This window comes from Tetrao urogallus, assembly GCF_951394365.1.
Source record: "Tetrao urogallus genome assembly, chromosome: 2".
NCBI lineage: Eukaryota > Metazoa > Chordata > Aves > Galliformes > Phasianidae > Tetrao > Tetrao urogallus.
In genome coordinates this window covers 47,488,426-47,515,853 of record NC_136814.1, presented here as the reverse complement: position 1 = coordinate 47,515,853, position 27,428 = coordinate 47,488,426, and the positions used below count along the sequence as shown (strand labels likewise).

At 42.8% G+C, this 27,428-nt stretch overlaps 1 protein-coding gene across 1 annotated transcript; it reads left to right on the top strand.

Moving 5' to 3' along the window:
- Window positions 1–8,167: 8,167 nt before the first annotated feature.
- Window positions 8,168–25,808, top strand: LRP11 (LDL receptor related protein 11; the record flags this gene model as incomplete). Its single annotated transcript, XM_079532521.1, has 7 exons — window positions 8,168–8,723; window positions 14,302–14,465; window positions 16,806–16,947; window positions 18,904–19,029; window positions 19,707–19,919; window positions 25,277–25,378; window positions 25,654–25,808. The coding sequence occupies 7 exons, from the start codon at window positions 8,168–8,170 to the stop codon at window positions 25,806–25,808; spliced, it is 1,458 nt and encodes a 485-aa protein (XP_079388647.1).
- Window positions 25,809–27,428: the final 1,620 nt, after the last annotated feature.

The following is a 27,428-nucleotide window of genomic DNA, read 5'->3' as shown; positions in this document are numbered from 1 at the left end:
AAAAACCTCAAGTACATTTGATTTTAAAATGGCTTTTGCATTTTGTGATGGAGGTTAGAAAGAAGCCTTACTGGAGTAAAGAACAACACCATATTCCACAGCAGATCAAGATGCCCTGCCAGTACTTCTACTGCAGCTAGAAAGTCAAATACTAGCATAATCGTATTGCTATTTTTCAGTAGTATAAGTAAAGATGTGAAGGTCTACTTCATTGACTCACTTTTCATGATCTTATAACCCAACTGATTTTTATCAACATACAATACAGCACAAGAATACATGGCTGAAATAGCAATCAGTAGTTTTTTTTTCAAGTACGTATTTTCCTTCTGAGAAATGATCCTTTGTAGTTCTGCGCAAATATAAAAGCTTCGTGTATTTGAAAAAAAATCCAGGCTGCCAGTTTTGGACTTTCAGACAGTACATGAAATAGTTTTATGAGTTTTCAATGCACAGTGGGATATTTTTTTATTGACTGTTGGACACATTATACAAATATTTGCTTAACTAACAGCTTGGAGCACAAGTTGTTCTCCAGCACAAATAAAGGCAGAGGCTGTGTTTTCAAAGGTTAAAATATGCTAACTGCAAAAATGCATTTCATTGACCTGTCTTCTTTCTTTCAACCACTCCCATGCTGATAGTGCTGTTTACAAACAAAATGAATTTTTCTACTCTTAGATTAAGCTGGGCTCTGGATATTAAATTAGGCTTTTACTGCCTGTTAATAAGTTTTAACTAATCTCTGCAGAGCTAGCTGAAATTTTGCTCTCATCTCTCCTTTCCAAGAGAAAAATTTTCATTGTATCTCTTTTTTAAATAGGATCACAGCTGTCCTTCACCTCTCAGATTGTAATTTTACAGACCTCCTTCCAAAGAAGCAGTTGACAGTACTGCTGCACTAACCAGAAGGTTACTGAAGGAGTGTTTGGTGGATTTCAAATTGAAAGGTATCCTGCATTTTTTCAGGATACAACCAAGAAATGTGGCAAGAGCAGTTTCCAGTCAACTGGAAGCTGGCATATTTTGTCCCAGTTTTAAAGAAGGGCCAGAAGACCCTAATAGTTACAGAGCTGTCAGTCTCACTTTGGCTCTTGGCAAAATTACAGAGAAAATACCTCTGAGAAGTATTGAAAAACACCTGAAAGACAATGAAGTCATTGGTCACAGACAAGATGGGTTCATGAGGGGAAAGCTCTGTTTAACAAACTTAAGTTCCTTCTATGACAAGCTTACCCAAGGAAAGTCTGTTAATGTGTGTTTTTTTTTTTTTTTTTTTTTTTTTGTTTTTGTTTTTGTTTTTTTTTTTTTTAATTTTAGCAGAGCTTTTGATACTGCTTCTCATGGTATCCTTTTGGATGACAAAACATCCAGGTTACAGATAGACAAATACATAATGTGATTGGCTTGCAGGTCCAGCTCAAAGGGTTGTAGTTAGGGGGGTTACATCAAGCTGACAGCCAGTCACTAGCAGGGTTCTGCAGGGCTCCATTTTAGGACCAGTTCTCTTCAGTGTTTTCATAAATTACTCAGATAAAGGACTCGACAGTCTCCTGTGTCTGCAGAGGACACTAAATTGGGAGGAACAGTTGATTCCTTTAAGAGTGGAAGGCTTTGCAGAGAGATCTTGGCAAAATAAAAGGGCGGGCAATCACCAATTGCATGAAATTTAACAAGGGCAAGTGTCAGATTCTCACCCTGGAACAGAGCAGCCCTGTATCTCTGTTTAGGCTAGGGGACAAGAGGCTAGAGAGCAGCGCCGTGGAAAGGGATCTGGGGGTTGTGGCTGAAGGAGAGTTGAACATGAGCAAGCAGTGAGCCCTGGAAGTGAGAAGGGCCAACTGTACCCTGGAGCATGTCAGGCCCAGTGCTGCCACAGGGCAAAGGAAGTGGTTATCCTTCTCTGTACTGTCACCTTCAGACACAGGGTTTGATTTTGAGTGGTGCTGTGCAGACTGAGATATTGGACTTGATCCTTGTGGGACAACTCAGGACTGTCACTGATTCTAGGGTGTTATTCTGTCAGCAATATTAGGATTTCTTTGCTGGGCTCCACTCCACCCCTCTCTTTTCCCTGATTACTTTCATGCTTCATTTTAATTAAGCCATCTGTTCACTCCAGTAGCATCCATACCTTAGCAGCGATAATAACAGCCATTATGTGACCTCTCCTCCCACAACAAATTTCAGCTTAAACCAGGTTAGAAAGAACAGTTAAGAAATTCCTTTACAGAAACGCAGACTCCTTCCTCTCTCCATTCCCCATCTTTCTTCAAAAGGTTGTTCAGAAAACAACTACACAGTCTCAAGCTCTCAAACTCGGTACCAGATCCTGAGTGGCTTTTTTTTGTGTGTTTTTTTTTTTTTTTTTTTTTTTTTTTGTTAGAGTACGTGTTGCCATACCACGTGATGCCTGGCTAATGCTGTGCAGTCAATTATGCAGTATCTGGGCAGAGAAGTAAGCACAGCACATAAGAATGTAATGTTAAACAAATCACCTGGTGCCTTTCTTAGCCCAATCCTTACCACTTCTGCTAGTGGGAAAGGGTCTCTAAGATAATTCAAGCCTTCTTTCTTTCTCTGCCTCCTTCCCTGTTTTAGGGAAATACTCACCTTTTTTTAGGTACAATTATAGTCAGGCATACAGAAAGCAGAGGTTTTTGTTAGTACTATCCCAATCTGTCAACAAGAGAGCTCTACTTCTTGTGCACTGATATTTAACATACCAGTAAAAGGACAAGAAAAATTATACCCACCCACAAGGCCAGGATTGTGGTGAGTATTTTTCTGTTTCTGAAGAAGGAAAGGAAAACTACTTACCATACCCAGACTAAAACCATCTTAATTGGAACTGGACTTATCTCTTTAACTTGCATCACTGTGGGATATACATATAATCACAAAAATGCTCCATACCATGTCGATTACACTATTTTTTTTTTTTTCTTCATTTAGATCCCTCCTGTTGTTTTCATAACACCAATTCTGCAGCATCAAAAAATGTAGCTTAGAAGGAATGGGAAGTATTAAAAAAAAAAAAAAAAATGACAAAGCACAAAAGATAAATTATATACCTGTAATTCCTCTGCTCCCACCGCTAACATCTGCCACCCTACCCTCTGTAAATTCTGCTGAATGCCTCAGCTCTCACTCTCACAGACAGAAATGTGAATCTCCTTGCTGCAAAGAAAAGGTTATCACTCCAATTCATTCATGGGCAAATTGTTCAAACTCAGCTGTCAATCAGCAGTCCACTCAAGCATCCAAGCAGATTTGTATCTATCACAGGTGTTTACCTGACAGATTCTCACAAGCAAGCTGGAGCAGAGAAAATATGCTTAATGGCAGCATCATGCTGATGACATATTTTCTGCAGATAACATTTGCATTATGTGTTTACTGTTTACAGAGTACCAGGAAGACATCAAATGGAAGAGACTGCATTTCAGGTTTTAAGCACATATTCCATCAAAAATGAAAATGCTGGTTGTAGGAAAGCACTTCAGATAGAAAAGCCTGTAACCAGTTTTCCTTTTCCTTCTGGTCCCTTTCTACCTTCTCTATTTTGTTCCATCTTACTCCATTTCCCTTTCATCCCCCAGCTTTTCTTTCTCCCTGTTCTCTCACTTTGGAAAAGATACACGTGAAGAAAGAAAAACAGATACACTCATATCCTATTCCTATACTTCCAGTGATTTATGGATTTGAACATAAATAGAGATTAAAAGAAATCAACATATGGTTGGAAGCATGAATATTCATGAATCCTGAAATCCTGTATTCTTGACAGGTATTGTTCAGATATAAAGAATGTGTTGCCTAATCACTCTTTATTGGAAAAGAAAGCTAGCATTTCCTCTAATTATCTCATGTTCTAGTTGTGTGCATGTCTTGCACAGTAAACAGAAACATGCATGTATTCTTTGAAAAGAAGAGCCAAAAGCTGACAAATATCCTCATAAGTATCTAATGCTCTCCACTTGAAAAAAAAAAAAAAATTAAACCATTCTAAAATTTCACTTCTGTGGTAGGCAGGAATAAAATACTTAAGTATTACTAAATGCACCACATAATAATTTAGATTTGCAACCCACAGCCTAATGCAAATCTAAGTCACTAATAACAGTGAATCAGTAAAGAAATGGCATTTAATATAAGTATTTATTTACTCTTAGGCAGATATTAACACCCAGAAGCTATCTATTTCACTTAAGTAATAAGCTGCTGCCACCTTCTGAAAAAAACTCAGAATAACTACAAATATCATATTACAAAGCAGAAGATGAGCTGCACATACAGATCCAGAAATATTAAGTAACAAAGTAAGTCCTGCTCTAGAACACTGGTGGTTTACTCCTCCTGGCTTCCTACATGGACCATTCACTCATAATCCTGCTCAGCAGCAGCTGTGATAGACACATCTGGTCGTGATAGCTGAACAAGGTTCAGGGTGGATAATTTAGGGAAGATGCAAGCACCAACCAAATATGGATGATATGCAAATATGACCAGTAGTCAGTTCTCTTGCCCTGTATAGAGAGGGCAGCACAGAGCCTAGCAAGCTCTGTGCAGGAATACATCAGGCTACATGCCAGAATCTTCACCTTGAGCAGCAGCATCTCTCAAGGCTACTCCTTGAGGCTGAGAAATTCCTTATGAGACAGACACTCAATAAGCTGCACAAGTTGCTTTGAATGTAATTCCTCCCATTTATTTCCATGAAAACTACAACAGCTACAAAGAGCACAATACTATTTGATAGAGCAAATTCTCAACTTCAAAACAGTATTTCTCAACATTTTCACAAGTGATAAACAAGAACCTTCATGCCATACTTGCAACAAACTGTCACCACTGCTGAAATGCACCATTCATCACCTCATTGTTTGCACATCCGCTGTTTGGTCTTCACCAACATTCAGCAAGCATCAACGAATGCAAGTGGGTGCCATTTAATCCACATGCAGGAATTCAATTCTACCCCTTTGCTTCATCCATACCTCCATGTCAGACACCATTTGGCAGACTGCTCCTCTGCTACCACCTGTTGCACGGCAACAAAATATAAGGAAATTGGTGAGAAGATTCAATCTTTACTACTGCCAACACCTGCCTCTGATATCATGAGGCAATGTTATAGCATAGGAGGCATTACTTTTGGAGTATAGCTATATTATATATTACAATTTCATGTATGCCAACTTCAGGCATCATAACCATGGCACAAGCCTTACTTATGCTTTACCTTCTGCGAGCACAAGCAGTAATGTGAGAGTATAAAGGCAGAGCAGCAGAAAAGTCAGTGCCACATCTGGCAAACCAATGTGTCACAGTATCTGTCATTAATAACCATTTCCCTAAAATCCTCCCACTCAATAAAAATCATGTCATTTTAGCCTGATTTTTCAGATGAAATGAAAAGCAAGTTATCTTGCTGCCTAGCTGATTCTTCCCCTATAAATTCTGTATGCACTGACCAGTTCAACTAAATTTGATAAAAAACTGAGCCTCAAAGATGCACTCTCCAGAAACTTAGAGAGTCCACAAAGCACGAAGTGGAAAGCAATACTGAGAAGCTGCACTCTTGTCTGACCAGCCTGCTTCAAAGAAACTCTGAACTACAACTGTGTTCCATTCCCTGACCCTGTATTTTAACTCCTCCTTCTTAGTATGTCTAACCCCTTATCCTTCTGCTTGTTTGTCTTTCCCAACCTTCCCCTCCATATGTATCTACATACTCTTGTTCCACCTGCATCTCTTTCTACCTGGCACAGCTTTACTTCGCATTTCCATTTCTGTCCAGCTCCACACCTCTCTATTTCTCCCTTTATCCTACTCAGCCTCTCTTTCAATCCTCCCTTTCCCCCCCCCTTCTCTCCTTTTTATGCTTTCTGTCCTCTCTCTGTCCTGTTTTGTTGATGCTTTTTCTTTCAAACAGCCCACTGTTCTAGCTCCTGTTTCCGTTCTAGTCTCGTTCTTCTGATTTCCCTGCCCACCTTCCTATCAAGGATTTATGTTGGTCCCACTCCCTGCTATTCTCTTCCACTTGTTGCTCTGTCCTGTTGCCTGTCCCTCATCTGGAAGTCACTTCCTTATCAAAACCTTAGAAGGAAAGATAGTCTTACCACATAAAATACTTAATCCTGACTGACCAAGTTGACATAGTATTGGCCTGATCAGAGAAGGCATTCTTGTGCCTTTGTCAAAACAGGAAGGCTAAAACCTTAGGGTTTTGCTAAACCTGTTATCTGAAAAGTACTACAAACCTGAATGTGAAGTAGTCCCAAGGCTTGTGAAAGTTTTCTCATGTATCTGCTGCATCCTTGCTATCTTGGACTCCCCCCCAGTGCATGACACACAGAAGTATCCCCCATAGTGGGGGAAGGAGTGCACACCCCTGGATCCCTAGCACTCAGAGCCTCCATGGTCCCATTGCTGCCAGAACTGCTCACGGCACAGGCACTTCCAATAGCTCCCAGCAATACCCCTAAAGGCTACTAGCAGGATTTAAGAGGCTTTGGGTCAGACCCTGCCCTGGGCCCACAACAAGGCGCAGCTGTGCTCAGACAGCTCCAAGACCCACAGCTCCTGAGGGTTGTTGCTTTGTTAGTGCAGCCAGGCATAATTAGGACTACCCAAGGGCTCTGACAGCTACCCCAAAACCTTTGGGCTTGGCTCACCCAGACAAGGACGTCCCCATGCACATCCCATTGAAAAGTCATGGATGTCACCTTGCTGTGCAGGACATGGTGGCAGGGATGGGATGAATGTTGCAGGGTAAAGAATGAAAGAATGGGATGAAGTATGAGGGGTGAAGCTGAGCTTAAAGGGAGAGTGAAGGATTTTGGGGGGTGCTGTGTGAAGCTAGGAGTTGGATTCAACAGTCCTTGTGGGTTCCTTCCAATTAGGGATATTCTGTGGTTCTATGAAAAATCCTAATCCAAATCATAAACTGCATGTGAGTTTCCTGGGCAACATCTATGGACCCATGATAGCAGAATACTAAAGTGGATTTGATTTGGAGGAAATTTCGAGCTATGCTGGGAACATGCCCTAGTGCAGCCTGAAAATATGGAGGAGTAAAAAAGATGGAAAAAAACGAAGAGGCCACTGTTTGGGACATTGCTAGTTCTCAGGGAGGTCTTACTGTTATTCATTTTCTGAACAGAATGAAAGAAGCATTAATTTAATGATAAAAGTTGAAGGTTTAAAGTTGATGATTTTTGATTTTGTGTCCAAAGAGGGGCAACAAAGCTGGAGAAGGGTTTGAAGCGCAGAGCTTATGAGAAGTGGCTGAAGGAACTGGGATTGTTCAGTCTAGAGAAGAGGAGGCTCAAGCAAGACCTTATTGCCCTCTACAACTGCCTGAAAGGAGGCTGTGGTGAGATGAGGATAGGCCTCTTCTCCTGCGTAATGAGTGATAGGACTAGAGGGAATGGCCTCAAGCTGTGCCAGGGGAGGGTCAGGTTGGACATTAGGAAAAAATTATTCTCCCTTATTTTCTCACACAGAAAGAGTGGTGAGATGCTGGCACAGGGCACCTGGGGAGGGGATGGAGTCATCGTCCCTGGAGGTGAACAAGAACCGTGTGGATATGGCACTAAAGGACATGGTCAGTGGGAATGGTGAGGGTGGGTTGGTGGTTGGACTGAGTAATCTTAGAAGTCTTTTCTAACCTTAATGATTCTGTGTTTTGAAGCACTTCTCTAAAATTCATTCCACCGTTCAAAACCTTGCATCCTCAAGATGGTCTGCCACAGCCACCACCTCTGAGGTTTGATGGTAAAGCTGAACAAATCCCAGATGTGTCGATTACGCTCTTTGCAGTTAACTAAGTACGGGACAGGGCAATCAGCACTTTGCCTGCGGCAGTTTCTCCGTGTTCATACATCCCGACAGCACCCAGCCGCCGCTCTCATTCCCCTGCGGCGCTAACTCGCTCTCCAAGCCCGCCCGCAGCCCGACGGGCTCGGAACCGTCCACGTCCGAGGCCGAGGCAGCGGGGCGGTGCCCGCCTTGGCCCCGCCCGGCGGAGCTGTTCAGGGCGGCGGGTGCTGAGCACCGCCGTGCCAGGCAGCCGGGCGGGGCCGGCGCCTCCCCGCGCCGCGCTCGAGGGTGCCGGCGGGGGGAGCCGGGCCCGCCGCCGCCGCCGCCGCCGCCTGGGGCCATGGCGGCGCTGGTACTGGTACTGCTGGCGGCGCTGGGCGGGCGGGCCGTGCTGCCGGGCGCGCGGAGCGCGGCGCCGCTGGCCGAACTGCGCTCGCAGATCTCGGGCGTGGAGTCGCTGCTGGAGGAGTTCCGCCGGCAGCTGAAGCAGGAGGACCCGGGACCGGAGGCGGCGGGGGGCGGCGGAGGGCGGTGCGGCGGCAGCGGCGGCTTCTCGGCCAGGCCCGACTCCATCATCCGCACCAAGGACTCCATCGCGGCCGGCGCCACGTTCCTGCGCGCCCCGGGCGGAGCGGCGGGCTGGCGGCAGTGCTTGGACGCCTGCTGCGCCGAGCCGCGCTGCACGCTGGCCGTGGTGCAGGGGCCCGGGCGGCCGCGGGCGGCGGCGGAGCTGGGCTGCTTCCTCTTCAACTGCACGCACCGCGGCCGTCCCGTCTGCCGCTTCGCCCCGCACCGCGGTTACAGCACCTACAGCCGCCTCGCCCCGCAGCCGCCCGCCGCCGCCGCCGCCGCTTCGTCCCGCGGGGCGGCCCTCGTCCCGTCCGTTCTACCGCCGGGTAAGGGCCGCCGCGCGGAGGGGACGCGGGGAGCGCGGGCGGGGGCCTCGCCAAGATGGCTTCGTGCGGGGAGAGCGGCGCCCCGCGCGCGGAAATGGCGGCGGCCGCCCGGAGGTGCGGGCAGGGGGAGGGGAGCGGCCGCGGGACTAGGGCAGCTCGGCAGGGCGCTCGGAGAGAGGACTGCCCGTCTGCCTGCGTGCCGCCCGAAAGGTACCGCCCTGCGCAGGTTTCCCGTGCGCCCGATAAAGCCTTCTTAAGAGCGCCGGGGTCAGGCTGATAGAGGGGAGGGCGTTTCGCAGATAGACCGGAGGTAGCGTGGAAGCTCTGTGTAACCGCCAGAGTCCAGGCCACGTGAAAAGCAGCGGTTTGATCAGCCCTGAAGGGTATTTAAACGCAATGCTATCCAGAGCAAAATCCTGTCAGTGAAAACAGCTCTGTATCTGGAAGCGTAGTCAATTTCCTAACACCTGATCAATAGAGCCTGCACTTTCTCCCACCTCCTGCAAACACCTTCCGTTGTTGAATGGTTGCATCTGAACTCCTGCCTTAATTTAATTACCTTCAAGTTGACGATATTTCCTAAATGTTTTCCTAAACGTCTTCCTTCATAAATACCCTCTTCAGCGTTCACCTTGGGTGCAGACCCAGGTAAACAGATCGCTGCATCCATCTCCCTACCCAAGTAACCAATCGCTGCATGCAGCCTGAAGGAAGGAAACCTGGTGGTGCTGGGAACAAAGACGCTGTGCTCTGGAGGCCTCTGATATTGCTCCATTGGCTGGGGGCGACCTCAAAATTGACTAGCAGTTCTGCCCATGTTATGAGAACGCTAGTGGAAGCTCCTGGAGGTGGGGGAGAGCGGGGGCTGGCTGGCTGGAAGTTTTCTGAAGGGCCTAGATAGGTAAGCTAGAAAACTATAGGGAGGTATCTGTGGAATTGAGACAAGGATAAGACGCTGGAGGGACCCAAGGTATGGCTTTGACATTTACAGCTGGGCGAGTTCTACACCCACGCTATTGTTAATGTAGCAGTTTCTGGTAATTGCATTTTATAACCCTGCACTTGGGAGATAGAAGGCTTAACACTGGAGTTTAAGTCAGAGAGAATTTAGCAGCTTTGAAAACCTTCAAAAATATCTTCAGATGTCCTTTGTCATTTTGAACTGCCTTAATTTCACCAAAATGCGGCCCTAGTGTAGAGTGCAGTTCTGTCACGTTGTAAATAATACCACTGTTGAAGCATAATCTGCCTATTAGAAATCTTGAATTCCGAAGCCTTGCTTCTTTGGCTGCTTTTCTGACTATCGGCACTGGGCTAGCAAAGCCATTTCTGCTCCTAATCTGCAAATTGCTCCATGTCCTGTTGGGTTTATTTAGGAGTCTGCCCTGCAGGTGGTATCAGAAGCTGGAGATTATGACTCCTCCATGCAATTAAGTCAGAGCTAAAGCAGAGCTGCAAAGGAAAATGAACTTTTATTCAAACATCTGCCAGCCGTGACATAAACCAGGAAAGATAAATAAAATTAAAATGAAATTATTTTGCTGTCTGATATTGTGTTACCACTGCATTCTTGAATTACATTGAAAATTAATCTGGACAATGTGATGAGGATGGATCTCTTTTCCCTTATGTCACCACATGGTTGAATTTGGGAAATTGGGGAAATCTCTTTGGTTTCAAGATTTTATGTCGTCGGGGAATCATGCTTTACCTGTTCTTTCCTTTCAGGATACTGTGTTGTTGGGTCTTCTGTTTCTCTTTGATAATCCCAAACAAACACCTGTCCATGAATATGGTGTTCTTGTAATTCGAAAGTATTTCTGAGCAGTAGTGTACAGCAGTCACTATGGCAGTTTGATTTTGTTTGTGTTAAGGACCTTCAGTAATCTGAAACCAATTGCAGTGATGGATATGTATTCTTCAGATCACGTGCACTTCTGTGTACTTCCAGAAGGGCCAGTGGTGGGGTCAGCTTTGTAGGCTGAACTTCCCAGTTTAAATCAGCCTTGAATTTTCCCTGAGTTTACACCCAATTTATTGCAGGTTTAAGTGGCAGATTTATTTAGCACATTCGGGCAGTTTGTGCTGTGTTAACATTGAAAACCCACTGAAAGAAGAGGAAAACCTTTTTGTCTTTGTTAAAGAAATTCTTTAATTCCAAAGAAAGAGCGCTTGAATGCTTCAACAGAGATGTGCAGCTTCCATCTGATACTCAGCACTGCTGCACAGTGGGAGATGGCAGCATTAGGGTAAAACGATATGGGAATTCAGTAGTGAAATAGCCCTTTACTGCAAAGCCCTCATTCAGCTGGCAGCTCTGTTACTGGTGGGCCACGTCTGTGTGAAGGAGGAAGGAGAACAAATCAAGCCTGTTGTGTTCCCCTGCTTATGGAAAAGAAGTTGCTTATAAAGTTACGGCTCCTTTCAGTTCACAGGTCTGCCCTATCCCATGCTACAGTCTCTCTTAGGTCAGTTTTTTCTTTAGAAGAGCAAGAGATGAGTTGATTTGATGTCGATTAACCTTTCTGAAAATATTCTGGCAGTGTACAAGCAGGTGTTGTGCTTTTTCTTTAGAAGAGCAAGAGATGAGTTGATTTGATGTCGATTAACCTTTCTGAAAATATTCTGGCAGTGTACAAGCAGGTGTTGTGCTTTCGTTCTGCGTTTTGACAGGAAGGAATCTCTGTGCCATGCCTCAGCATGAAGTAGCCCAGCACAGCTCCTGCCAGCAGTATAGCTCGAACTCTTTCAGGGTAGCATTCATCTGGAAAGGGGAAATATATCAGGTTGGATATTAGGAATATTTCTTCCTTGAAAGAGTAATGAGGCAGTGGCACAGGATGCCGAGGGAGGTGGTAGAGTCACTGTCCCTAGAGAGATAGTAAACTGTGTGGATGTGGCACTGAGGGACGTGGTTGTTGGGCATGGTGGAGATGGGCTGGTGGTTAGGCTGAGTAACCTTAGAAATCTCTTCCAGCTTTTATGATTCTATGATCCTTATTGCTTATGGTCCGAGGGAGCTGGGGCTTGCCTCTGTCTCAGAGTTAGCAGGGAAACCATCAAGTCCTGTAAAGCAGACGGGTGGCACACAAATACTTCCCAAGTAGGAAGCAGAGGAATGAGCTGTGCTATTTCAGACCCAGGTCAGTGAGGTTCATTGTCCTCTTTTGACAATGATGAGTAAAGTGAATAATTTGTTAAAAACGGCACATAATTCATAGATACCAAATAAGAGTTACCCTGGCACCATGCTGTTGGTGTTTAGTAATAGTTTTGGGTTTTTTTGGTGCTTTTTAAACTTCCTTGGTTCTGAAAACTGTGTTTGTAAACATTAGGCAAACCTTCCTGTGCCAGCTGGATCACTAAGAACTGTTTCATATTTCCTTATATCAGATTCTATTTTAAGTTATTTGTACATTTTCCTATGTTAAGGGACTTGCATTGGCATTTTCTGTCTTTGGTTTCACCTGTTTTTCTTTGAAGGCTTCATTAGAATGTCTTAGAGAAAAGCAACAGAGAGAGGGACTCCTCTTCTGTTAGTGGCAGTAATGTGTGCCACTGCTTTGTGAGCTCTGTGCCTTCAGGCAGATTCTTGCTACTGGTCAGGGCACATGCCAGGCAGATCCCCACACTGGTAGCAAGCACCTTGTCTTTCCTCATGCTCTACCCAAAGAGAGGATTTACAGGCATAGGCTTAGGAGGTGCTTTTCAGAGCTGAACGTCAATGTTCTTTGCATCTACCTTCTTCATTCAACTTGCTGTATACCCTGACTGTTGTGTGTTCATCCTCTCAGAAATGGAAGGAAGATGTCTCCTGCAGATAATTAGGCCTGAAAGTTCAGTAAATCTGGTGCAGTTTGAAGAAGCAAGCTGTTGTAGATTGCTTGAATGGGGTCAGGGAGAAAGCAGAGAGCAAAGAACAGAAAGCACTGTGCCACGTCAGAGTGCCAGGAATGCACTGTGCTCAGAAGATGAATGAAAGCTGGTCAGGGAACTACAAAAAGATAAGATCTTGTGGCTAGAGTAGTTGAATGCTGATGTGTAGAACTAGATCACATCCCTGTCTTTCCCGCACCTTGTGAATGCTATGGACAAATTACTTTAGCCACATCTCACAGGCTGTTTCCCTTAAGTTACCATCTGCTTTCTTAGAATCATAGAATGGCTTGGGTTGGAAGGGACCTCAGGGATCATTAATTTCCAACTCCCATGCCACAGGCAGCATTGCCAGCCACTAGATGATGTACTAGATCAGATTGCACAAGGCCCCATCCAACCTGGCCTTGAATTCCTCCAAGGATGGGGCATCCACAGCCTCTCTGGGCAGCCTGTTCCAGCACCTCACCGCTTTCCCTTGACATCTAATCTAAATCTCCCTTCCTTTAGTTTGAAACCATTCCCCCTTGTCCTATCACTATCTACCCTTGTGAAAAGTTGATTTCCCTCGTGTTTATAGACTCCCTTTAAATACCGGAAGGCTGCAATGAAGTCTGCCCACAGCCTTCTCTTTTCCAGGCTGAACAAGCCCAGTTCCTTCACTCTGTCTTCATAGGAGAGGTACTCCAGCCCTTGGACCATCTTCGTGGCCTTCCTCTGGACCCTCTCCAAAAGAGTCCTGTACTGGGGGCCCCAGACCTGGACACAGTACTCCAGATGGGGCATCACAAGAGTAGAAAGGAGGGGGACAATTACCTCTCTGTCTCTGCTGGCCACACCTCTTTTGATGGAACCCAGGATACCCTTGGCCTTCCAGGCTGCAAGCTTTCTTAGCCTAACCTGAAAAGCTTGTGCTGTGATTGGCAAAATTATTTAATACTCACAGTTTTAATCAGTGAGTATCATATTTAGAGTATAAAATGCCACAGTCAAATGGTATGAAAATCAAGTATCATACATCAGACAGTTAAAAATGGTGCTCATTTCTGATCACTGTTATCATTAGGTTGTGCACTGTTTTACTAGGATGTCAGTTGACGTTGAATAAGTATCAATCCTGTGAGGACATATCATAAAAAGAGACTAAAAGAGTGTTGCTATGCAGAATACTGTAAAAGATGTGCAGCAACTGACATTTGAATATCTAGGTGGTTTACATTGAGATAAATTTTCTGTACTTCAGATCAAAAATGCATTGATGCTGGCAGTCCCCTTGTATTAGTGAAACATTCACATAGGGAGGATTTTCATGCCACATGCTTGCAAGGTAACAGCTATTTCCTGAAGATGTGAACCAGAATGTATATGCACGTTTCAGTGAGAAAACACAAGTTTGTTTCCTTAGTTAAAGCTTAACTTTTGAAGAGCTTTTCTTTTTCACCCTGCAGTAAGTTTGGAGGGCAGCATACTCAGCTGACAGATGCAGACATGCTGAGGCAGTTTAAGTGCATGGTCTTCCTATGAGACTTGGGAAGATTGCTGCTGAGTGCTGAGTAGTGTTTGTCCTCTTTTTCAGGAAGTTGCACAGTGGTGAATCAATAACAACCAAGAAAAATATGTTTTATATAAATAATTGCTGAATTCCCTTTGATGAATGACCAAGCCTCTCTCTTTTTTTTTTTTTTTTTCTTTTAATTTGAAGAAGAAGAATTTGATGAGCCTCCAATGTGCAAGGCAGGACAAGATCTTGTGCTGCAGTCACCTGTCGACTGGGTGATTTTGGATGGTCGCGAAAGTTCAGACGACCACGGAATTGTGCAGTATGAATGGACGTTGCTGCAAGGTGATTCATCTGTTGAAATGAAGGTACACATGGAACTGCACATGTAGCCAGTTATTTGTAGGTTGTAGCTCAGGTTTAAATGTAGGGCTAAAAATATTAAATGTGTTTGAATGAGTATGGTTAACAAGCACCATAATTAGAAAGACTGCAAGACTGCACAGCCTGAGCTTTCATGTCTTGTGGGTTTTGTAGTTCATCTATATCCAGTGAGGCATGTAACAGTCAGCAGCAAATGTTTAGGGTCTCATGTGTTTCAGCTCTGCTTTCTTTCTTGTTGTTTGTTCTCACTGAACTTGGTTTTCAGCCTATGTGATCCAGGTTAGAGACACTTCAATAATTCAGTTACTGAAAGTCATAAGGTATTTCACCAGCAGTCTTTCTGTCAGTGTTTGTGGAGAAACTGCAAGGAAATGTCTGATGTAGACCTTGTAAGATATCATGAGATCCTATTTTATTGTACCTGTAATTGGGTTTCAGCTTAAAATTAACAATCAGGAGAGGGATTCTCCATTCTGCCCTTGTTTATAGCTTCTTAGGAGCAGCAGAAAAGGAAAGGAAAAGTGCTTCAAATCCAAAGTGCCAACTCACAGCCTGTACGCAGGCCATGGTGTTCAGCAGAGCACACTGTTAAAAGGTGTGTGTACCATAGACATCATTGTTGCTGAGATGCTGATGATGGATAGGAAGACATTAAACAGGACAGAACCAGCAACAGGAACAGTCCCATTTTCAAGAGCCACCATGAGCCTCCTTCCTGTTTGTAAGGTCTTTAAATAGAGACCAGTTTTTATTTATTTAAACCTGCAAAATTCTCACATTCATCTTGGTGATTTCTTCGTATTTAATAAATAAAAACAACTTTGAGAGGCTTCTGCTTAAACAGATGCTTTTTTGTTGTGTTCGAACTGCTGTGTTCAAATGAGCAGGGATTTCTCCCACAAGTACATACCCTGATAGTTTCCTTCACAGTTTAATTTGTAGAGATGAGTTGATAGTTGTGATCATTCATACACATTCAGCTTGCTATCTTCAGTGCTTTTGTTGTCATCTTGATGCCAGTGGATTTCTTGTGATCGATTCTTCGTAAACTGTGCATGAAACCACAGCTGCCAGGGAAAATGGGATTGTGTTTATTTATGATAGCTGGCACCTGTTGCTTTGTAGTTAGATACCAAAAGTAAATAAAAAGTACCAGATGTGGAAAGACTGCTATAAAGAGTTCTTATTGTACTGTAGAGAAAAGACAGTGTTTTTTTGTTTCGGTTTGTTTTTTTTGGTATTGTGACTGCTTAGCCTAAGGATATTGTGCTTCTCAGATTGCTATCCACATGCTGTAGCTGAGAAACTCTGTGACAGTTGTGGGTGATTGTTGTTTTTTTTAATGCTGATTATTTGGAAAGTTCTCCAGTTTGAGCCAAAGTTTGGAACAGAACAGGTACAGTCAGGCATCCTTCAGGGCAGAATGGAAATAAAAAGGAAAGCACAGGGATGGCGTGTTCTGAAGTCAGCTGTGCTTCTTTGGAATTGCACTGAGAAGAGAGCTGTACTGTGTGGTTCATGAGCTTTAAATACCACACTTGCACTCCCAGCAGTCATAGTGAAGGACAGCAGGTGCCTTTTTGAGCATATTTAGTTTTGTAATACAATAAACAATAACATTCTGCAGTGTCATATCCATCCTAAGAAGGTAATTAGTAGAAGGCTGAGATAAAAGTACATTTCGGTAAACGCAAATGGAAAGAAATTTCATGTTAGAAAATTAACTTCCTGGAAGAAAAAAATGAATTTACCAATATATGTCTTTATAAAGGTAGGCCTCTTATTCTTTTAACATATTTTTGGAAATTCCAATTCTCTGTGTGTGAAAAGCATTGCACAGAAATAATGTACTTAGTCCTAGAAGTTACAGACAGATCCCTTATTGTAGAAAGCAATGAAGACATTGCTGCCTACAACTTCCTGAGGAGGAGAAGGAGAGAGAGAGGTGCTGGTCTGTTCTCCCTGGTCACCAATAGTAAAACATGAGGCAACTGCATAAAATTGCACCAAGGTAGGTTCAGACTGCACATTGAGAACAATGTATTTACTGTGTGGTCAAACACTGGAACAGGCTTCCTAGTGGGGTGACTGATGACCCATGGCTGCTAGTCTTCAAAAGGCATCTGGACAGTGTCCTCAGTAATATACTTTAACTTCAGGTTGGCCCTGAAGTGGTCAGGCAGCTGGAACAAATCTCTGAACATCCCTTCCAACTGAGCTATTCCATTGTATTGTGTTGTACTGCATTGTGTTTAACTCCACTTTGCTCTGCTCTGCTCTACTCCAATCCCTTTTTTTTTTTTTTTCACAATTTCTTTTGCCAGGTACCACAGCCAGGAACACTGAAGCTGTCTCATCTTCAGGAAGGCACATTCATTTTCCAGCTCACCGTGACAGACACTGCTGGTCAGCGGAGCATGGATAATGTCTCTGTGACTGTTCTTCCCATGGCTCATTCTGCAGTAGGTGAGAAACTAACTGCAGCTATTGCCCATATGACACCCAGGGTATGCTGCTCAGAGCGAGGGTCTTGATGGAGGCAGAAATCTTATTCTCCATTTCTATCATATTATTTCACCCCTATTTGTTTATAATAACATCTCTTTCCATTTTGAGTCAATGTTTGAGAAGCAAACATCATGTTTGTTAGTGCAAGAATACTTCAAGCTTTTAAATATTCATACCTATACTGCTAATAAGCAAGTAGGGTTGGAAATACTGCCATATGCATCAGACACACTGTAACTGTTCACTGTGTGGTCAAGAGGGGTATGGAACAGGACAGGGTTTGTGCTGCAGGGAAGACCCTATGCACTTCAGCTTTACTGTGTAATTTTGTTAAACAGTGAAGCTTTATGTTATTGTGAAAACCGAAACTAGAACTGACCCATCATTTTTTAAACTCTGAGCTTGAGAAGCATATAAAAGCTTAAAAGGTAGAAAAAAAAGATGTTTCAGTGGCTGTCAGTTTGGGGCTCTTTAATGTAATAACTTCTAATTACGTTGTAATTTGCAGGATGCTAATACAGATCTGCTGCTATGGCACAAAGTAAAGGGTAAACTAGCATCATTAATGTGTTTACTGACCCAGTGAAAGCCCTGCACCACTGCAATATCACTACGTGAGGGGGTTGTCCCAGTGGCAATAAATAGGTATCATGAAAAACTGCTTATGAATCTGTTTAATAATATCTATGCTCCAGTAATGGGTAATAGAATCCTATTAATTAATGCTTGATTCAGCAAAAGCAGCCAGAGAAGTTTGCTGATTCCTTTATTTTTTTGCTTTGAGAATCTGTGGCATCTCTTGAGTGGATTTGCTTTTTTTTCTTTTTTTCCCCCCCAGTTATGTTTGCACTTCAAGCACTACTGCCATAGTTAAACCAGTGCACAGTGCCTCAGTGCACACAGGACCTGCACTGTTATTAGGACTGAAGTTAACGAGATGCATTTCCAGAGTATGATTTGGGGATTTAAAAAATATTCATGTGTTCCTGCCATACTTTCATTTGCAGTGCAGAGGTTTAATGTTGTTGCTGTGGTGCATAGCAGTATGACAACCAAAGGCTGTCAATTGCTTATGCAGACTGGTTTGCTGTTAGAACCATAATCCAACACTGAATTTGACAGTGCTTTACAAAGCGATGAGATGCACTGCTGTTAGAAGGACAAAAACACATATATAAAACAGCTGATAATTACAAGGGTCAGGATGGGTTTCAAGAAAACTTTTAGTGTGCAGCTGCAATTATGAAATGTCAAGGGACATTCTCAGTTTCCTGAGAAATCTAAATACTAAAGCAGGCAGTTCTCTTGGTAAAGGTCACTTGTAAGACCTTGTGCTCAGACCTGTTCTGGCAGATGCTTCATAGGAGTCAGTGAATTGTTTATGTGGATAAATGATGAACACTCTTTTAGCATCCTAATTACTTAAAGAAAACATTCCACCCCATGTAGTCCATAGGTGTGCCTGTAAGATAACTTACTATCAGTGATACAGAATGGGGATGTGGTAGGAATTACATGTTGGAGAAATGCAATTCCAGCCACCAAGATTTCATTTATCTTCAGGACTGTTCTTAGTCCTCTAAGCCTGGAAAGATCTCCTTTCAGCATAAGCTGGCAGAATTTAAATTGCAGTAGGTCTCCTGCATGGACTGTAGGGTGCTACAGCCTCCAGATTAAGTGAGTTTGTAGTAATACATTTCCAGAAGAGCGATGAGGGTGCCAGGAACAGCTATCAGCTGTATTACCTTTTCTATCAATATAATATCATGCAGCTGAGCCTGGTCTTCAGCCTTTTCGGTGGTTCTTGCTGTAGTGTGGTTTAGGGTTTTCCTGGGTGCTGTGGATTGTAGTCATTGACTCAGTACTTACTGTTTGGATTTGTCTTTTGGTAATTTGAAAATTGTTTCTCAACAGCCTGTGTCGGGGTTTGCTCTCGCTACCAGTTTATCTGTGATGATGGTTGCTGCATTGACATCACATTTGCCTGCGATGGAGTGAAACAGTGCCCCGATGGCTCCGATGAAACTTTCTGCCAGAACCGTAAGTGCCACAGGGGGTAACACTGACTGTGGAAGTCACTGCAGATTGTACAACCAAAGGGAATTGATATCCCCTTTCATGGTATCCCCTCTCTTGAACAAGCAGCTTGCTACCAGCATGGAACCACTTATTGGATATAATATGTGAGAAAGATTTAGGTCCACATAGAGCAGATGCTCAGAAATCAATTCCATTTTTTTTCAGTGTATATAAAAATGATTAGAGATCTCCAAAGAACAGATTTTGAGTTAGTTTTCAAAACTGAAAAGATCGGTTCTTTCTGTCTTAATCAATGAGCACCTCAGAGGTACACTTCAAAGTGCAGCTAAGTACCTGACCAGAATGTGAAATGCTGGATATTTGAGCATGCACGTGAACCATCAGTGTCATTCTGTTAGTTTTCATTATTTGCCTTCAATATTTGCCTGTGCTCAGCAGAGTGAACAAAAATCATCAGAGGGTGAACTGCCATGATGGCTAACCACTTTCATTGATACTACAGTTGCTGGATTTCACTTTAGAGTTCATGACTATATTCTTGCTCTATAGTGACTTTGAGCAACTGGTAACCTGCTAAGTACATGGAACTCATGTTTCATCATTTGTCTGAATCTGATGAAGTTGTTTAGTTCTCCATCAGAATACAAAAATTTTGATTCTTGATTCTATTTACATAGTCAGCCCAGGACGGAAGACAGTGACTCATTCAGCCCTCAGTACTGCTCAGCAAAGGACTGTAGGACTGACAGAAAAAACAGACGAGAACTTATCTGCAGAAAACACCCTGAAAGCCACTGTCAGAAATCAACTGCTTCTTTCACTGGATGCAGACACATCTAACCAATCGCTTTCTCAGGGACCGAAAAAACAAAATAGTGGATTTGTGCCAGGTAAGAACTGAAAAGCATCAATTTCAGTAAATCACCCTATCTTGAGGAAGAAAATATCTTTTACCCTAATCTAAATTAAGCTGGCTCCAGGTGTCTGGTTGAGAGAAAACTTTTACAAATGTTAAACAAACAAACAAAAAACCAACAAAAGCAGCTTGCAATAGGGAAATTACTGTGAGTATTGCTTTATAATTTTCAAGTCTGCTTCTTACTAGATGCAAAATGCAGAAAAAAAGTTAAAATGTAGAAACGCTACAAAAAAAACCCACAGTCTAAGGAGGAAAACATGCAGAGAGCTGAATACAAGCTCTGTCTTCCACAGGTTCACCTGTGTAAGCTGATGTTTTTATTTGCAGCATGGTACCTTCAGCAGAATGTAACAAAGTACTGTTCAATTTGAGTGAAAGTAATTGTGTCTCTTCTAGTGCTAATTGATGGTTGTTTTCTTATTATGTTTGTTTGATTTTTTTATTGAAGTGGTATCTTGATTATTATGGGCACTTTTTTTTCTGAATTGTACCTCTGGGGCAGGAGAAATCTTCCATCACTACAGAGTAGGCTTGGTCTTTGGTAACAAACAATCTCATGTCTCTAGTAGTATTCTCCATACTGGCTGCAAGCCCATTGTGAATCACTGTGTAGTGATATTATAGGCACCAGTCATCAAACATTGCCTTGTTAAAGCTCCAGAAGCTGCAATGAAATTGGTGTGCCTTTTAAGGCAGCCAAAATACAGGTGGTTCCTGCTGGTAAATTAAAATGGCCTGAAATGGCAATTGAATGAAAGCAGATCTGTGCACAGAGCCTTAAATGAGTGCAAGACCTCCCGCTTTTATTTCTTCAGAGTTCGGACAGATCCTTGCTCCTCAGGATGCAGCTAATTATTTTCTTCTTACAACAGAGCAGTGCTTAGTGCCCTCTGCTGCTGGCTCTCACAAAGGGCACTTCCCTGGTTCACACTTGTATCTTCACATTCTTGAATTTCATCTGTGGAGTCTGCAAAGGGAGTGAAAATAACGATCAACAAGAACTCAATTGCTCCAGAGAATATTTAGAAACTTAGGGCAATACATTCTTTCAAATGCTTCCACCTTTTTTGTCAGTGTAAAACAACCTCATTGTTCCTTATCAGAATGAATTAAAACTGTAGTAGGCCCCAAACCTGTTTGGCTCTCACAGTTCTGAGTGACACCTGATACGAGCCTACCTAAAATAGAGGTCAAGCTGCCAAAGGGCATTGCAAACTCTAATGGAAAGCCAGCTGCTAACTGTCTTAAAAGCTACTGGCTCATGAATCCGGAAGTAAAACCAAATTGACATCACTAAGCTTAGCAACTGATAATCGAATATTACAATCAAACATTATAATCAAAAGTTTATGTAAGAGTGACACCTCAATGCTGTCATTTCAGTGTCTGACCTTTGCACAGTAACTTGTTCTTGTTCTGAAGATAGCTTTGTACACAGCAGTAAGCAATTAAAAAAAATATTATAAAACTAAAAATAATGTGATGGGTTTTCAGTGGTTATTGTAGTACCAGAAACTGCTGTAATCTAATATTTTAAATGGGCAAGATTTCCAGCTGACCTTGTCTGTCTTTAATTCTTTTGACATCAGTCAGAATTTTATGTAGGGATTTCCTTGTAGAAGAGAAAGACCCAATGCTCAGTGAGCCAGTAGCCCAATACTTTTAACCAAAAAAGCAGCAGGGAGCTTTTAAATAGCTATGGCTCAGTGGCAAAGGGGTTGCATGAGGTAGGACGTGAAGGTACCCAGCTTCTAAGGGCAACTGACAAAATCTCCTCTGAATTCCTGTACTCTCCTGCAGACATTTAAACTTGATAGGAGTCATACACTGTACATTAATGATTCCCCGGGGTCCACAGAAGTTCAAGTCCTGCCCCATGAGAAAGCATCACAGTTGTTATGAACTTGGGCTGACAGACATCTAACACATTCCTAAAAATACACGCAGATCCACTGAGTGCAGTTTCTTCCCACCACTCTCATCTCCTTGAGATGACAGACCAAATTTAATAACTACAATTATGCTACATTTGCTACAAAAATGCAATGACACTCTGTATACATGTGAACGTGTGTTTTATGTTAGGTAACTGGTCTAGACAGAGGGAGAACTGAATTTGGTTCCCAAAGGTGCATCATGTCTCACTTCCTACCTCTCAGAGAAGTGTCCATGCTGTTGTCAGTGAGACTTGCCAGCTCCCTGCAAGGATGTTTGATTTGGTTTAGAGTAACAAGAGTAGAAAGTGGAGGTCAAAACTCTTCCTTAGTGGCGAGCACACCCGCCCTGGGCATCCTGACTGCTTGTCCTTTCTCTAGTCATGTCTGTGTGTTTTAGCCAGCGATTACTGAAAGTTAGGAACCTGCTTTATCAGGGGGGTGGATTGGATGATCTCCAGAGGACATTTCAAATCCCTAAATTAAGTGTTTGTGCCTGGGAGAATAGTATCAAGGGAAATTTATTCCAGAACGCCTTATCCTCCTAGTAATTTCACTGTTCCCAATTTCCCTTAACCTGCTTTCTTTACTCTAGTGGACCCTCAAATTTGGCTCTGATTCGGTACAATTTTTTGGTAAAGATTTACACTTTTTCACATTTTCATATCAATGTGCAAGTGCAAGGTAAGGACTATCTAAAACTTCTACCTGACCTAACAAGGGATTTAGTAACAATAGAGTTATAAAAATAAAAAGTCATTCACTGCTGACAATGGATGATCCCTATTCTGCACGCCTGCATTTCCAGCAAGTGCAACTGCCTGTAAAGCAGTGCAACTCCAGGGGAATGCCAAGTCCAACATAGAGCCTACCTTGAAAGCCAAGTGCACGGAGTCTTTTACAAGTAGCAGACTCGTGATTTACTTTCATCCAAGCTAGAAGACCAAGTATTTTATTCCTTAGTTGGAGTGAATGCAGGAAGAGGAATTTGGTGTCAATAGAGGAGTCCTTTCCCTTTGCAGACATGCCTCCAGAGTGAGGTAACCCTGACTGCATCTCCTCCAAAGGCCAGCTCAGCAGTTCTGCATGGCTGCCTCCAAAGTGCCCTGGCATTGATTTCCAGGGAAGCTCTCAAGCTAAAACGAGTGTTTGGCACTACTGCACTTGTAAATGAATTCAGTAAAAATTCAGTTGCAGCAATAGACCAGGTTCTAAGCATCAACAGCCATTCTAGCAAGCATGCTCATGCAGACAGGTTGAATTCATAAGAAGCTTGAAGATTTTCACTTCCCAGCATAGCAAACTCAAGTGTATAAAAATCACTGTAACAGCTTTGCATACCCCCGGCACAGGGTCTGTGCATCTCTCCAGGCTGCCCACACCAGCTGTTCTGCAGTACTGTTCAGGGGTGGGATTACAAAATTTGACTGAGTGCCCAAGCATTAGTCATGTTTTCACTGTAGAGGCATGAACAGCAATAGCTGAAATTAGGGCACCCGTAATGGACTATAAACTGCAATTTCCTAGGCACAGAATAGAAAATAATGTAAGAATAAAAAGAAACTCACATAACATGTTTTAGCAGGCAGGCAAGAAGCCCAAATATGTAAAAGTTATATCACCTTTTATCACTTATTTCTCTTTTCTCCAACTCCCAAGGCAAAATCTCAACAAGTTAGTTTCATACTTCTTCCTTTCCACCTGTTTCCCAATGGGTGCAGGCACACACTGTGTCAGGCTCCCAAAACTGTTTGGGGAAATCATTTTCTAGTTGATTAACAGATGTTGAATGTTATTGCCCTCAACAGCCTCTGGTCCTGTAGGAAAAGCCCTAAATCTTAACAAAACTTACTGCTGCAAGATTTGCTGAAAGGATTCTATTATTTTTCTGCTCTTTCAATTTTTTCCCACTTCTTTTCCATTTAGGTATATTTGCCGAAAGTCCTTACCAGCAGTTGACTTAAATATTCCCTCCTTGCTCAAATGGAAGGGAAATAAATTTATAAAACAGGCATTCAGATGTGGCCTTGTTATACAGACGAGCAGCTCTAAAAAGGAGCTGATACCCTCTGGGAATTTCCAAGATAAAGAAAAATATTCAAGTAATTCATTTAGGGAAACAAAACAGCTGCTGGTTTTGGTTTCAGTTACATTTGAGTTACTTTACACAGCTCTGGCACCTTAAAGCCAGCACAATTTACACTTAGCATTCTCTTAGATCCTTTTATATGCCTGAAGAACTCAAAGAAACCTTCATGTGAGGAGAAAGAGGAGGACTGTAACTTATTTCTGAGGCATTTCCCGGCATCTGATGTTGGTGTTCATACATGCTTAGCCTTAATGACAGCCCAGCAAACCCAGAGCCTGGAAGGATGCATTGTGTCTTAGAGTGGGGACGTGAGCACTAACATCACACCTGCAGTGATGGAATAACTTTGGCTCGAGTTGAAAGGGTTTTGTATTTTCTCCTTACCCTGATGAGACAGCTTTCTGCTTTCTTGTTGGGTAGGAGGTAGATGAGTTACATGTTCAAGCTAATTGACTAAACACTTCCTTTTTAACACCCACCTTTAAATGGAACACCAGTTATAATACTTCATATTTTTCTGACAACGCAGCATAATGTTTCCATTTTTATCACTGCAGAGGAAACACACTTCCAAGAAATATTCACGTTGCAACCAAAGTGCCCAAACACAATCATCACATTAAAAAAAAAAAAAAAAAAAGGCACATTTCTGATTTTTGTGAAGGCATTGAATTAAGCTGTCACTCTTGCATTAAACAGCCCCATAGCTATCAGCTCAGGCTTCCAGTGTTGGAGTAAAAATAAATTCTGGCTGCATTACATTTTTACTCTCATCAAGCAAAACTGCAGTTGTCTCTGCTCCCAGAGTGAACACTTATTGGCAGCAAAATGTCTGCTCTCGTCCTGCATTGTTACAAAAGATGTTCTATTGCACCCTCTCTTCCATGCACAGCTGTGACTAAGTCATCATCTTTGAAATGTTTTCCCAACATACTTTTGTGTCTTCCAAGAACTTAAGTTCTGCTTCTCTGCGTGGCAAAATTAAGGAAGTTTGGGCAGCTTTTATATTTCCTGCTTTATAAGCAAGAAGGATGAAGGTAACATAACTTGGAATAGCTTTTTTTCAGTGGAATGCAAATGCTTCTAGTATGCTTCAGCTCACATTGATTGGTCCATACCCTGTTATGAAAATATTTAAAAAGGAGAATTTACATCCTTTTTTTCAGTGGAAAGTGACCCTACTTAGGTTTGGTTGAAATGCACTGCAGTTTGCAATGCTAAAAATGAATTTACATTTTAGCATCAGTTTCACATTCTTTCAAAAAGTCAAATCAATATTCACTTGTCTTGCTTGGCTTTATGCAGATAACAGTTCCTCAGGGAAAAAAACAGATGATAAAAATGGAAATGGCGTAATTGTGCCAAAGAGAGATCAGCTCGGAGATGGTCGTCCAGTCCCAGAAACAGGTAACTCTGATCACATGAAGTCATTTTGAATTACATTAGAATTTTTCAGTCAAGTGACACAGACCCAGACATTACAGTCAAGAGCTGAACAGTGTGCTCCCACGCTCTGAACCATTCTCAGCACACATGGTCACACGTTTTAGTTTCTCACTGTGAGCTGCCCCAAATATTATCACCAAGCTGATAGGCTAGCTGTATTTTTATGGAAAAATTTGAGTTCTTCCTCTACTGTTTCTTCACTGTATTAAGCATAATCTCTTTTACCCTTTCTGTAGGTGCTGTACTACCTTTGGCCTTAGGTTTGGCCATCACTGCTCTACTGCTGCTTATGGTTGCTTGCAGACTACGTTTAGTGAGACAGAAGCTGAAAAAAGCTCGACCCATTACATCCGAAGAATCTGATTACCTCATCAATGGGATGTATCTCTAAAAATCAGATTTAGGTCTGTTGTTTTCTTCCCTTTCTTTTGTGTCCATGAACCTCTGCCTCTAAAAAAGGACCAAAATCTTTAGTTAAGTTTCAAATGTAGAAGAAGCTTCCATGATAAGGAAACATGTTCTCCCCCTTCAGTGATGAATACAGATGTGGGTGGGTGCCTGTATTCAGAAGCGTTCAGGCTCCAGAGGGTAGCTCCAGCTGGCTGTAGAAGATGCCACGAGGTGGAGAATTCCCCAGGGGACTTGGGATGCCCTTGTCCTCCCCGTGGCTACCAGGGCCCTAGGGCAGAGTGCTGAGGCAGCCAAGGCCACCAGGTCCCTGTAGCATTGGCAGGAACAGAGAGCAGCTTGTCACCACCCTGCTGCCACCAGTGTGCTCTGCAGTAGTTACAGGGATGCTGTAGACCAACATGAGTGTACCATCCAGCAGAGATGGATCCATGCACTTTCCCACCTCGGACACTTGGAATGTTATAATTAAAAAAAAAATTTGTTTTGCTTTGTTAACAAAAAGCAATTGCCATCTAAGCACCAGCATTTATATTGATATTTGGGATTTAAGGAACGGAACACATTTTTCATTCATAGTTTAAACCTCTGAGCAGCTAACAAAGTCACGCTTACTAAATGCTAAAATGAAAAAAGCAAGTACTCAAAGTTGGGACTTACCAGTGCCTGACAGCTGTGGTATGTGATCCCAGAGCTACATCTCTCCTCATACAGCAGGCTTCAGCCTTTTGTACCCACAGCTCAATGTGCTCCACCCTGTGAAAGAGCACTTGCCAGTGGTTGTTCTTCAGGGCACCAGCCCCAGCCTTGCTACACAGACTGGTTAGCAGTGTTGGTACTCTGGTGGGTAAAAACCAAAGTTAATTCTAGGCAGATGGGCACAGTCAGTGAGATTGACGCTTCTGGCAGAGCGATTAAAACCCGGCCGTGCTTCCCCCACAGCAAGGGATTCGTGCTGGTTAATTCTTAGCTCCCTCCAAAGCTTGAAGGCTTCAGCAATGTGTCCCCATCCCAGCAAAATTCTCATAGAATTAGAGCAAGTAATCGATATGTGTGAGTGAATTTCAGACGTGTTAACAGTAAATTGTGTACAGTACATGTTATATATACATATATATAAATATAGACACCGTGCTGTCTACTTTGTTTGACTGTCCAAGGATGTTGCATTCATCATGGGTCCCAATAGAAATGGAGGCAAGACGAGGCATGCATCTTTTTGTATGTCGTCTTTTTACTTCAGCATCTTCAAGTCTACAAGAATACAAGAATATTACCATGTACACAAATAGTTCTTTGAGTTGCTCAGTCCTGATTACTTTATGGAAAATAGCTCTAATAAACCTATTTTATTCATACATTTCTCGCACTGCATTTATCTTCAGATACCAGCTGAATGTTCTTAACTTCCTCTCACTGGAAGGAGAGCTCAAAGTGAGCAGACAGAAGCATGTAGAACAGCCTCTATGAAATGACCTTAGAAGCTGGGATATGCGGTGGGGAGAACGTAGGGACATTTTGTTACAGGAAGGCTGAGGAGAGAGACAGACCTCCCCTCTTTATCCATTGTTGGCATCAAGAGCAAGACTTGAGCCATGCAGCA